The following is a 13195-nucleotide window of genomic DNA, read 5'->3' as shown; positions in this document are numbered from 1 at the left end:
ATTTTTTATTAAAATGTGAGAGTGATATTTTGTAACTAAATATTACTTTTAAACAACTCACTATTTATAATTTCTGTACCATTTCAAGAAACTGTCAGATTAGAATTGAATAATAACAGGTGATTTAATGATATAGTGAATGATTCAAGGATATGATTTTAAATTCTAGCATCCTAGAGCCATATCAGCTAAAGTAACACCAATGTCAACTGCCGTTCTGACCACACAAATTCCAAGAGCTGACAGCCAGATCAGTACTTGAAGAGAAGTTAAGATCACTCGCTGTTAGGCAGATTACTAAATACTTTACACATCTGTAGAGAAGTTAATAATACAGCAATTGAGACATATATGCTGCCAAAAATAGATTTCTGGCTCCAGTTAGATGTTTCTTCAATAATAAATTATTCCTTTAATAAAATGGAGAAAACTACTTGTTTGAAATTTTAAAAAGACTCCCAAGAAACTATCAGTATTTCTTCTCTGAGAAAAATTAAATGGTAGGGATGATACACAAATTCAAACTGACAGTTCCCAGTGGGCAGATTGATCTGCTTTGCCTGTTGTGAAATCAGCTATTAACTGAGATTTGCATAGGTTGTATTTTTATTGTCCATGTAACGAGTACACAATATAAACAGAAGTCCTTAAAATGACCCCCTTTTTCCTTTTTTTTTTTTTTTGTATATTTAAAAAATTAAACTTTGTCAGAAAAAGTAAAAGATAGCCATAACCAAATCTCTATGAAAACCTGAGTGGGTTCCCTATTAACAGTTCTAGTTATAATAAACTGCAAAGGTGTAATGCGTGATTGTAAGAATGTTACATTAATTATTGAGACACAGTAGGACTTACTTGCAGATCAGGACAAATAAGCTCCTTCCAATAAGGTTAACTCTTGCTTACTAACAACAATAGTTATATACCTGGTTTCTGAGTTGAATGATGATTTATATGATACTATGAATGACTTTAGAATTTTATTTTAATTCTCTGCAGATTCCTTGGTCCATATTAAAAGACAAAATAAAACCAAAATGCATCACCAACACACAGCCAATTGATATGCTGGCAGTCCTAGCTTGGCCTTGAAGAGGTGGAGAGAAAAGAAGAAGAGCTGCTGTGATTTCCACATCTAACAGCTGGCTATTTCACAGCTTCTGGGTTTGAATCCTACTGGTGGGGAGGGGAAAGGAGAAGGAAAAAACAGCCTGTGAGGTCATGCACAAGGAATTCTTCTTTGGCTACAGTGGTGCTGGAAGCCCATGATATGACAGAGGAAGCAGGCCTTTGAAACTGTACTGGGGTTGATGAGTGGTGCTCTAAAGTACAAGGGACCACTTTATCCCTTCTGGTTTGGCACACTACATCTGGAGAAGTCATTCACAAGCATCCAGAGATTCTGGTTCATTGGTGGCTCCTTGCACTTCCCTGAGAAGTCTTTACTTCTTATATGACTTTTAACTGCTTCCCTTTCGAATGGTACCACTGATGGTACCTGGCAGATGATAATTATTTGAAGAGTGAAGCATCTGTTGACACCACTGATGCCCCTGAACTAGTTCATTGGACTCAAATGGGTGAGTGATTTCCCTTGACCTTCTGTTGACGCCATTTCCAGAACGTTGTTTCCAAAGTGTATCCTCCCTTTGGTCTGGAAATTTTGCAGCTGCCCTGTACCACTGGGATCTACGTTTTCCAGTTGGAAGGGTGCTATAGGGAGAGAGGGAGGGGTTGCTGGAAGAAGAAGAAGAAAAAAAGAACTAGATAAAGGAGGGTGCATCCCTCCTACCCCTGGTCATCCCCCTACCCTACTTACTCCCGGACCCTTATTTCTTCATCACAGTGTCCAGGACGGTTTTGACCCTGTCGGCCCCGGCACCCCCCCGCCGCACCCCCGCCCCGAGTATGGGGACGGCGCTACTCCAGCGCGGGGGCTGCTTTCTCTTGTGCCTCTCGCTGCTGCTCCTGGGCTGCTGGGCAGAGCTGGGCAGCGGGCTTGAGTTCCCGGGTGCAGAGGGCCAGTGGACACGGTTTCCCAAGTGGAACGCCTGCTGCGAGAGCGAAATGAGCTTCCAGCTGAAGACCCGCAGCGCCCGCGGCCTCGTGCTCTACTTCGACGACGAGGGCTTCTGTGACTTCCTGGAGCTCATCCTGACCCGCGGCGGCCGCCTGCAGCTCAGCTTCTCCATCTTCTGCGCCGAGCCCGCCACGCTCCTGGCCGACACGCCGGTCAACGACGGCGCCTGGCACAGCGTGCTCATCCGCCGTCAGTTCCGCAACACCACGCTCTTCATCGACCAGGTGGAGGCCAAGTGGGTGGAGGTCAAGTCCAAGAGGAGGGACATGACGGTGTTCAGCGGCCTCTTCGTCGGAGGGCTGCCCCCAGAACTGCGCGCTGCGGCGCTCAAGCTCACGCTGGCCTCGGTGAGGGAGCGAGAGCCCTTCAAAGGGTGGATTCGGGACGTGAGGGTCAACTCCTCCCAGGCGCTGCCCGTGGACAGCGGGGAGGTGAAACTGGATGACGAGCCGCCCAATAGTGGCGGTGGGAGCCCCTGCGAGGCGGGCGAGGAGGGTGACGGCGGGGTGTGCCTCAACGGAGGCGTGTGCTCCGTGGTGGACGACCAGGCGGTGTGCGACTGCTCGAGAACCGGTTTCCATGGGAAGGACTGCAGCCAAGGTAAGGTCCGACGCCTGACCCACCCCACTGGGGCAATGGCCTGGGAGGGTGTGGGGCGGCAGAGCCAGGTAGGTGGGGCTGGGCTGGTGCATGGGGCCTTCCTTCTCCGGACAGTGTTGCAGGTAGCTTCCAGGTGAACACGTGTTTCTCGCCTCTCTGCTTTATCACCTCCCACAGCCCCTCCTTTTGCATCCTGTTAATGGATGAGCAGCCACGTTTCCAGGTTCAGTTTCCTCCTGGGAACTCTCTACCAGGGCTACTTCTGGCCACGTGGCCAGTAGGATGACCTGTCCCCTTCGTTCCTTGGATTCTTTGCCAGGCTACCCCCTTTCTTCATTGGGCCATGGTCCATCCACCTTTGTAACTGCTGTGCTTTCCTCTGCCCCCTTTAAGTCCCTAATGCACAGTTTTCCCCCATTAGATGCAAACAAGCATCTAGAAGACTGGGCACACATTTGGTGAAGAATGAAGTGCAGGGCAGGTGCTCCATGGTTGAGACTCCCCTCATAGTTACACTTGGTAAAGGACAAGGGAGACTGGATTCATGGGCACTGATGTGCCTTTTACAAGTAAAGTGTGAAGTCCTGCTCCTGGTTGTGGAAAAACGGGGGAGAAGGCATGGAAAGATATTCTTGATTGGAAGGAGGGTTCTTGGAATTAATGTTAATTTCTAGGTTATGACCAAGTTCAACATTTGTCAATTTAAGTAAAATTATATAATTTCTGTGGTTTCTTAAGTGGGAGACAGGCCAGCTAATGTTTAGAAATGTTAGAGATCAAATAGCATTTCTCAATTAGCAGATGCTTTAGAAAGATAAATAGTAGAGAAATTTAGATGTTTCTGCACCGGGAAGCTAACAAACAGGGGATGCATATGTAGGATTGCAAAAGCTTATCTGAGGATATTCAGCTAATGATATTTGTCTGAGTAATGGAGGCCACATTGTAATTTCTGTTGCTCTTAGGGATTGAAAGAGTGTTGAATTTAAAATAAAATCAGATCTAAGTTTTATTTTCTTCCCTTTATAAATACAATTCAGTCATTAGTGTGTTTCTCTCCAATGTTGCTATGTGACAATGATCAAGGAAAAATATATTGTATAAATACAGGAAAGCTTATGAACAGAAAGTGAGTGATATGAAAACAATGAAACATGGATATATCCATGACTGATCAGGAGAGAAGATATCAGGGTTTAAAGCAGGTAGTTTATGGGTCAAATCAAGGCAATCAACACATGGGTAAATGCTATTTATGGCTGAAATTTAGAAAGAGGTGAACTATTAAACCTGATTTTGAAAGCTATCGGGACTAAGCTCTATGTATGCCTGTATATTATTCTATAATGTCTTCTGGGGATTTTTGCTGACACTGCTAAGGGGAACTAGCCCTTGTAAATCTTATTAGACTTGGCAGTTCTCTCTCATCTGACTTTAGGAGAAATGAAGGCTTGATACATTTTGAAATTGTTTAAACAGCAAAGGGCGATTGGAAGAAGAAAGTGGGTCATTAGGAAAGTTCATGAGTTGATGAAAAAAAAAGAAAAGGTTGTTTTCTCACTCCCTCTTGATGAAGGCTTTTGTTTTCACTATGTTTTTTGTTCAAGTCATTATAGAAGATTGTATATTTCATGGCCTATATGCACTTCAGCTTGACTAGTAAATTTCTATGGATTTAGCCTCAGGCTTTGTGGTTATGCTTTACATAAATAAAACAGTACGTGTTTCCCACTACCAAATCCAACTCAATTGTAAATCATGAATAAGATAGCTACATGTGATGATTTGCAATAGTATAATTTGAAGTTGCATACCTCTACACTGATTCACAGAAATGAATAAAAAATGAACATTATTTTGTGGCAAAAATTGCTCTAAGTATGCCAATGCCACTTTAAAATACAGAGCAGGCAATTTAATGAAGGACACATGAGGTATGACTTCCTTCCTTAAAATAAGAAACAGATATGACACAGCTTCTTCTCTATGGGAAGGTGTTTTAAATGAAAAATTTAATATTTCCATGTGATTTTAATGTAGGGATCCAGGTATCATGCATAATCAGGAGTAGTTAAGAATGGAGAAAGCATGGCAACAGTAATATTTTGAAGAGAAGCAGAATTATATGTCTCAGAAATGCATCTTATTTGCAAGTGGACAGCTTTTTCCAGAAGATGAATAATTTGGAATTACCAAGCTATATAATTGAACAGTATAGTACCTGATGCATAAGGTAATTCAACCCAGAAAAGAAAATCCACCAGGATTGTTCTGGAGCATTGATTCATTTTGAAAATTTGAGCTTAAACTGGAGTGCAAAGATCACCACTAGTCATGAAAAGAAAACAAAAGACTGGATTCCTTTGATTATCACACAAATAGGACATGGGAGTGATAAAGGCAGACTCTTCCCAAAAGAGTTGGCTCCATTTTGATTATTTTCCCTGTTTCATGTTTGTCAATTGACTACTAAATAATTAATTGAGAATTGATGTCTCTCCCAACACCAATCATCTATTGATGGCTAGGGATAGATGATTTATATTCAGATAAAGTATAAACAAAGCCCTGCTTGTAGCCGATATTTACACTGATTGCCACATTCTTTAAAAAACTAATTTAAAAACAAGTCCACATTCATTAGGGAATGTAGAAAAAATTAACAGCAAACATTAAGTAAAATTTAGATGATGCCTGGTCTCAACTACAATTTTTTAACGTTGTAAAAATGTCATTTTAGTTGCCATCATATTTAAAATAACATAAAACTATTAAAAAGACAGTAAGACTATTCTCTTCTCCCCTCTACCCCTGCCATGGTGTAGAATGTCTTGAAACAATTTATGCACCTGTGAATCTCTAGAATATTTTTAATTAATGAGTTCATTTTTATCCTTACTCAGTTTATTCAGGCCTAACACATTTTATTTATTTATTTATGTAGTAATGGAAAGAGAATAAAAGAGAGGTTATATGTCATGAACAGGTTAGTGGCAGAGCCTGGGCGAGAGCACAAACACTTATTAAGCCCTGTATTATCATGTCTGTATGTCTGCTGAATAAGATTTCCAGTCTATTAGGGTTGATACTTTTTCAGGTCCAGGCAGTAAGCAAGAGGGAAAAATAATATGTATATTTGATGGACCAGAACTAGCTTACACATCACTGTGTTCTTTGACCCCAAGAGTCAGTCCCAGAACTGAACTATTCAAGACTGTTATCATTCCCAAATGATGGATACTTATGGGGTACCTAGATTTTCAGTGATTTATCCTCATTGATGTACCTTGGGGCCATTATTATTTAATACATTTCAACTTAAGAGGAATAATATTTTCCTACCAGCTTAAAAGAATTAGTGATTTGATGACTGTCCAGTTTAAAAATGAGACTGAAAGACTGATCAATGAGAAATTAAGTTAAACACTTTATGATTTCTAGGTGCAGTTTTCATGCCTTTTAGGGTCACTTATATGAAAATTTCATACTGGACTCTGAATGTTTCTTTTATTTACATTCTCTATTTAAATGACCATAAATACATATAGCTTGTGATGGTTGATTGCTTAATATTACTAAATATGGCAGTGTGATAGATGTCATTGAATAAAGCCTCTGCTTTCCATGACTTTACTAATATGACCAGATAGACAACCATATTCACTCATTATTTTACTCATTTATTACTTTATTCAACAAATATGGCGGGCTTTGTATGTGCCTGAGTACTAGACTTAGGCAGTAACATTGTAAACTCTCAGAAATAGTTCCTTCCTTCACAGACCTTACGTTCCAGTGAAGAGGCACAATGATTAAAAAGTAAATAAATAAATAAATGGACATTTAAAATGGCAGTGTGTATTTAGGAGGACTGGTACATGGTACTGTGACAACTTCAATAGTGTAACCTGACCTAATCAAAGTAGGTTTTCCTGAAGAGTAATGTTTAAACTAAAATCTGAGAGAAGAGAAGAAACTCATTAGGTAAGGGGAGAGAAGAAATATTAGGTACAGAATCCTGGGACAGAAGATGGCATGGCACATTCAAGCAACGGAGAGAAGTTTCTTGAGTATGGAGCTCTTAGAGAGAGGAGGGAAACCAGATCACGGAGGACCTTCTAGACGTTGTCAGGAATTTTAATCTTTATTGTCAGAGTGGTAGAATAGCAATGGAAGGAGTTTAGTGTGGAAGGTGAGGAGGAGGAGGATGTTAATTATTAAGTTTATACTTAAAAAATGTCACTCTGGCTACAGTGTTAGAACAGATTGATAGGGGCCCAGGAAAGGAAAAAAAAGAGAGAGAGAAAACATTATTTTCTGTTTGTCAGTCAACAACATTTGTTAAGTACCCACTGTAAGCTGTAGATAGACCTAAGGCATATAGAGAAAAAAAAGATTCTTTCTCTAAGGAACTTAGAATCTTTATGGATTTACGTATGTATAGGAATCTTAGGCTATTCATTGTTTGGGACATGTTGGTTCTACCTGTAAAAAGCATTATCTGAGCCCTTTGTGATTTGTCATGTGGTCTCTCTCAGATATACCCAATGAGTTCATGGGCCCCTGGAGCCCATTGGAAATGCCATACTTCATTATACCCTCAAGTATCTAGCTAAACATGTCTTTCTTGTGACAATATATATTGGTTGATTAATTCTAGGCTTTAAATGTTTTAACTGCTACAATAAAGAAAAATGTTATGTAGGTACTCATAATCTTTGTAAGGTGAAAAAAATTAAGCATTTACTATATAGGTAGGTACTAGACAAAAACATTCAGAGATTTCACCAGAGTTTTGTTTAAAGTACTGCTGTTGAAGATGGATCATCTGTGCTGAAAAAGATTGGAGTGAAATGCAGAAATTCATAAATAATTTTGATCTAGATAAAATATTCTGGGAAGCTCTTAAAGTATAGCAATGAGAGACATCTATACGGTCTTAAAAACAAAAAAAGCTTATTTTGACTATAAAATAATAATAAAAATTGAGTTCCTATTCTAGAATGCCACAAATAAGGTGGAATGAATTATTTTGAGATTTTGTTTAACTATTTTGAGGTTTAATTGTAGTGTAGAAGTTAAATTGTATAGATTCTGGGGCCATGCTGCCTGGTTTAAGTGGTCATGCAGTCAAATTCTATTCCTCAGTTTTGTCATTCGTGAAATTGGGACAGTGATTGTACTTACTTTATAGGGATATTATCAGAATGAAGCAGGAGACTTCATGTAAAGTTTTGAGAACAATGCCTGACACATAGTAAAATCTAAAGTGTGTGCTTGTTATTTTTGTTTTAATTTCGACCACTGACACTAGCACTGCTACTCTTACTGAGACCATTTTCTTTAGGGGCACTCTCAAGCAAAATTCAAATATGGAACATTTTTTTCTCATTTAAAGTAAATTCTAATCTAACGGTAATCTTTGATTAGCCCAAAAGTTTCAACTTAAGAAGAAAATCCAATTGTAAAGACAGTGACATCCATTTTATACAAGTGTGCTCAAATGTGTATCTTGTCATGATTCAAAATCTTTTTAAAAATCATATTCTATTTGAGAATTTTTACTACAATTGAGCAGCCTTTAACATAAAACCCTTGTAAAAACTACCACTTTCCACATAAACAAATACCTTTATGTTATAAAATCCATCCCAATCTCATACATAAATGGCAATTTTTACTGTATTTGTTCTAATGTATAGATCTAGATATCAAATGTATCTATCATATTTATAATTTATCTTTGAGGTTCTCCTGTAAGTTAAAGTTATTTATATGTATGCTGTAGAGAAGCTAGGTAATATATCTGAGCTTTAAAAGCTCAAACGACTTATTCTTATAGTTAAGAATACATTATATTTTAGCAAACAATTATATATAGATGTGCCATTGAAATCATGTTCTAATTTTGGATATCATTAAATGAAATATGATAATCAAACTGATTATTATAAAAAAACCTCCTGATTGATTATAGACAAGACTATATAATATTTCTGATTTCTTAGCTGCATTGTGAGAATTAGGACCCTGAGCCACATTGGTTCTTGAAAACAGTCATTACCCCATTCTGTATCCTTTCTCAGTGAACATTCTGGTGGCTATCATGCATGTAGGGTTAACTCCTTTAAATGTGCATTGAAAATAAGGCCTTATCATAGGTATTCAGATTTTGTTTTATTATGGACATAATAAGTCTTCTATAAGAAATTGCTATGTAAACTCTACTTTCAGAAAGTACACAAGTATTGTTGTAATTAAAAACAAGTCAGTTTTGCATTCTGAAAGTTTTTCGTTCATTATGCAAAACCCTTATACTTTTCTGCATGTTATTTCTCTATAATTTTATGGCTCAGTCCCTTTTCTATTACTCTGAAGTACAGGAATCAGTAACTTCGTGGTCTTTGCTGAATAGTAAGTCTTAAAATGTTTCAATTAGGTTTTATTAGTTGCTTTAGAACTCTTCAGAAATTGCATGGCCTTTTGGTTTTCTCTCTTATGCATGGATTCCATGTATTTCTGCTTCAATATGAGGATAAGTGCAATGCTGTCTCAGTTTTTTTTTCCTGTTTTCTTACTATTTGCACAATATGTGTAAACATAATGTAGCACGGGATGTGAAAAACTAAATTCCACATGTGGCATTGCCTCTAAATCACTGTAAAAAATAGAGTAAGGCCACTAATGTTCTGTGTTTCAATTTATAATATTGTAAATTAAGAAACACTTAGACTACCAATATATTGTGAACTGCTTACCAATCTCACAGAATGTTTGTGAGTAGCTAATAGATGTGCACTCTCAGAAAAACTTGAAAATTTGAAAGAAATTTCCAATGGCAGCAGAAAAGACAGTTCTAGGATATTATGAATGTTAACAGTGATAATGTTAAACATGGTTCTGTAAATCTACTTTGGGGTCATTTTAGATAATTTATGCACAATAGTATGTATAAGATTTGGTAGAAATATCTTATTAGATATTGATAGATCAGTACAGAGAAGCTGATTATAGAGGACATTGGTCCCTGGTTTCTCATGAGTAAAACCTAATGAAGCAAGTAATTTAAGGCAGCAACTATGTGAGTGCACATTATATGATTCTATTTTTATAAACTTCTAAACAGACAACTAATCTATGGTGAGATATGTCAGAATAGAGGTTACCTTTTAGTGGTATTGACTAGAAGAAGACTCAGTAGAGCCTTCAATATGATCTGGATAGTGGTTATGTTGGTATATATATAATTTGTAAAAATTCACTGAACTATACACTTAAAATTTATTCTCTACCTCAGTTTTAAAAAATCTTCCAAATTATAAAAAATGCTGCTCAATGAATACCAGTGGACTGAATACATATAAAATTTTACAAAGGAATCCTTAATGGAAATTCATATTTTGAAATTTTAGGCCAGAGTCAAATATTTGTATGTAGACCCAAAGACCAATTCAGAGAGGAAGTGTATTTATACTTGAACAAATATAACAGACAAGAGAGTATTGTTTTAAACACATGTACAACCTTTGAACTTGTTTTCAGTTTCTTGTGTCTTAATAATGGAAATTAGACATGGGTTTTTATTTTATATTTACATCTATTGAGTGAAAGTCCTATGAACACATTCAAGCAATGTAAGTTTTCCAGCTAGAACAACTTAACTTCTGAAATTGTAAGTAATTGAATGATTAGAATGTTGTAAGAGCTCAATACATTTTTAAATGAGTGATTGGATATTGGAAGAAACATTACTAGTTCAGCCATAAATTTCGTAGTATTGTCTAAATCTATAAATATACATGATTTACTGCCCCCCCCCCAAATATTAGGAATCAAATTATTTCAGAAGGTGTACTGGGTGCCTCTTCTTTAATGGTGCTCTAAGTACATTTTGAATTTTAATACAATTTTAAATCATTCTGTTTAAAATCACAATATTTATTATAATTACTATTTAGTGTTTACTGAGTGAAAGACATTGTACAGTATATTTTGACCATCTTTATTCTTATAACACCCTGTTTGATAGATTTTTAAGTCCCCATTTTATAGATGATAAAATCATGAATTATAAAGGCTAACTTGCCCAAAGTTCCATAGCTCAATGGCAGAGCTGAAATTTGAGCCTAGATGTGCCCATTGCCCCAGCAGGAAACTCCATCCATTATATGACATAGTATGTGCATTTTACTTATCAAATAGCAAATGGATGATGGGAATTTGTTCACAAATTGTCAACTTGGTGTTAATTTGAATGGCTGACTTATAATAAAGGCTTCAGAACTGAAGATTGTGGCAGGCCCTTAAGTTTCCTGCCATTTACTAATGTCATCATAGTAAAGAAATAGAATAACTTGTAAGAATTTATCACACTTTGTTTCTATATTTTGCTTATTTACTTTTTTGTTGACCTGTTCATATTATGCTTAATGTGTTGATTCTAGTCTAAAGTAAAGCCCTAGTGTATTGCATCTAAAGAACATTACAACTAATTCTTTATCTTTTGAATAAAAATACTCACAAAACAAGCAACTCAAAATTTCTATTCATTTCAGAGGCCAGGAGATAAAATTATTGAAAATATTAAAGTCCATGGTGAGTCAGTACAAATGCAAATACCTAGCCCAGTCACACACTTTGTGAACTGAGTTGCTGAGTTAGAACATGGTTGTGCTGAAGATACAGATGATAGTACACAGGACACTTAATTGAAATTATGTAATTCAATGATAGTGTCTGTTTTTGGATGAGTGAGTTTGGCTTTCCAATGCATTACCTAAAATTGAACCCAAGAGTCTTTCTTCACGTTTGCAAAGATATTCTTTGTGCTATTTCTTTTATATACGAGAAACTATTATTGGAAAGAAGTGGGAGGAAAACAAGTCTGACCTGGCGAACCAAACTTGCTGACCCGGTCTCTTGTCTAGTTACTTCAGCTCAGAACTATCTGGATCATGATTAGAAACACATTGACACCAAATTACAGGAGCAAGTGCCACTTAAAATAGCACTTCCTCAGGTTGGTTCCTAGGAGGGATCCATTGGTCCAAAAATTAGAAGAGGAACTGCCAAGAAGAACAGTTGCTTCACTAGCATCCTAACATCAGATGGGACTTTCTAGGTTTAATTTTAGACATAATACATTCTGTGTGGATGACAACCCATAATGGAAGCAGCTACTGTTGTTCCTGACCTAACAATACCTGGCATTGTATGTGGAACCAGCTAAGCTTAAATGTTAGTCAGACATTGCTAGGTTCAGCAGGATGAGCCATCCCAGGCCAGCAGTGGCAAGGAAATTAAAGACTCATGTTTTTTTTCTAAGTAATGATGTCTCTCTATAATTAAGCATGCTGGGACTCTCCTTAGGGAAATAGCTGGCATGGCAGCTTATAACTATCGTAGGGAAGATACTACTCTCCAGCTTAAGCTCTTTATCTTGAATGCAAAATTGATTTTTTAGCAAATAATTTAAAAATTATTACATGTGATGCTTAAGGTATTAAATGATTAATTTATCCAATTAAAAATGTTGTAAAGTGGGAAGTATATTGTTTTACGACCCAAATGCTCAATTGAATGTGTAGGAGATTACATCTATGAGTCCTTATTTTAAAAGATGGGCCAACTTTCTGTGAAAGAAAGTATTGAGGTATTTTAAAATAATGAGGCACTTACTTTTGATATATACATTTGTATGTGCCTATATGTATATCACTGCATAGATATATATCAAAACATGACATACACAAGAAAATTATATAATGTAATCAGAGAAAGATTTTTTTTTTACTGTCTTGGAAATGATGTTAAAATTTTAAAAAATATATTAGTTAAATATGTCATGAATGTTTTTATGACTCACAAATATCTATGTATCTATGTATCTGTCTATATATGTATTTCTACACAAGACCTTAGAAACCTAAAATTTTTATCTTTACCGTAAGACAGATATCTTAGTGTGATCAGGCATGGTGTTAGAGATTTTGAGATTTCTGTAAAGTAGAGTTTTCATATTATTAACAACATCTCAGCTGTTCCTAGGGGTTGTGTGAAAAACTAACTGTATATATGTTGTGCTCTAATGTTGCTCTGACAATTACCAGGAATAATTTATATTGATGGAACTTTATTATTATTATTATTATTATTATTATTAAAGTTATTATTTAACTATTTATTAAAAGCCACAATTATGTTCCCACAGATGAAAAAGTTATGCATTTTTTGAAACAGCCATTTTTTTAAAGCCAGTATATCTCTGAAACATTTTTTAACAGAATAGTTAGGCAATCTCTAATGATTTTTGTTTTTAATATTTAAATGTCATTTATAAGTTCCAGAACATGCTTCTTTGGTCAGTTTTTATCATTATATGGGATCTTTTCTGCAGACATATCATTAGTTCTCTCTTCCTGTGGCCTTTTAAATCTTTGCTTTGATTAGAATAATAGAGTTAAAATAATATGGCTTTCTTACTTCTATCACAATGTATATTTTTGACTACAAATA

General features: G+C 36.4%; 1 protein-coding gene across 1 annotated transcript in view; it reads left to right on the top strand.

The window, feature by feature from the left end:
* Positions 1-1072: 1072 nt before the first annotated feature.
* LOC150005956 (neurexin-1-like) overlaps positions 1073-13195 on the top strand; it is a 114200-nt gene continuing 102077 nt past the window's right edge. Inside the window, exon 1 of the mRNA XM_090280733.1 lies at positions 1073-2680. Within this exon, the coding sequence (XP_090136859.1) occupies positions 1909-2680 (772 nt within the window). The 5' untranslated portion in view covers positions 1073-1908. The remainder of the gene's footprint in view (positions 2681-13195) is intronic.

This window comes from Furipterus horrens, unplaced genomic scaffold (assembly GCF_987537825.1).
Source record: "Furipterus horrens unplaced genomic scaffold, mFurHor1.1.pri manual_scaffold_6, whole genome shotgun sequence".
NCBI lineage: Eukaryota > Metazoa > Chordata > Mammalia > Chiroptera > Furipteridae > Furipterus > Furipterus horrens.
This window is presented reverse-complemented; position numbering and strand designations above follow the sequence as displayed.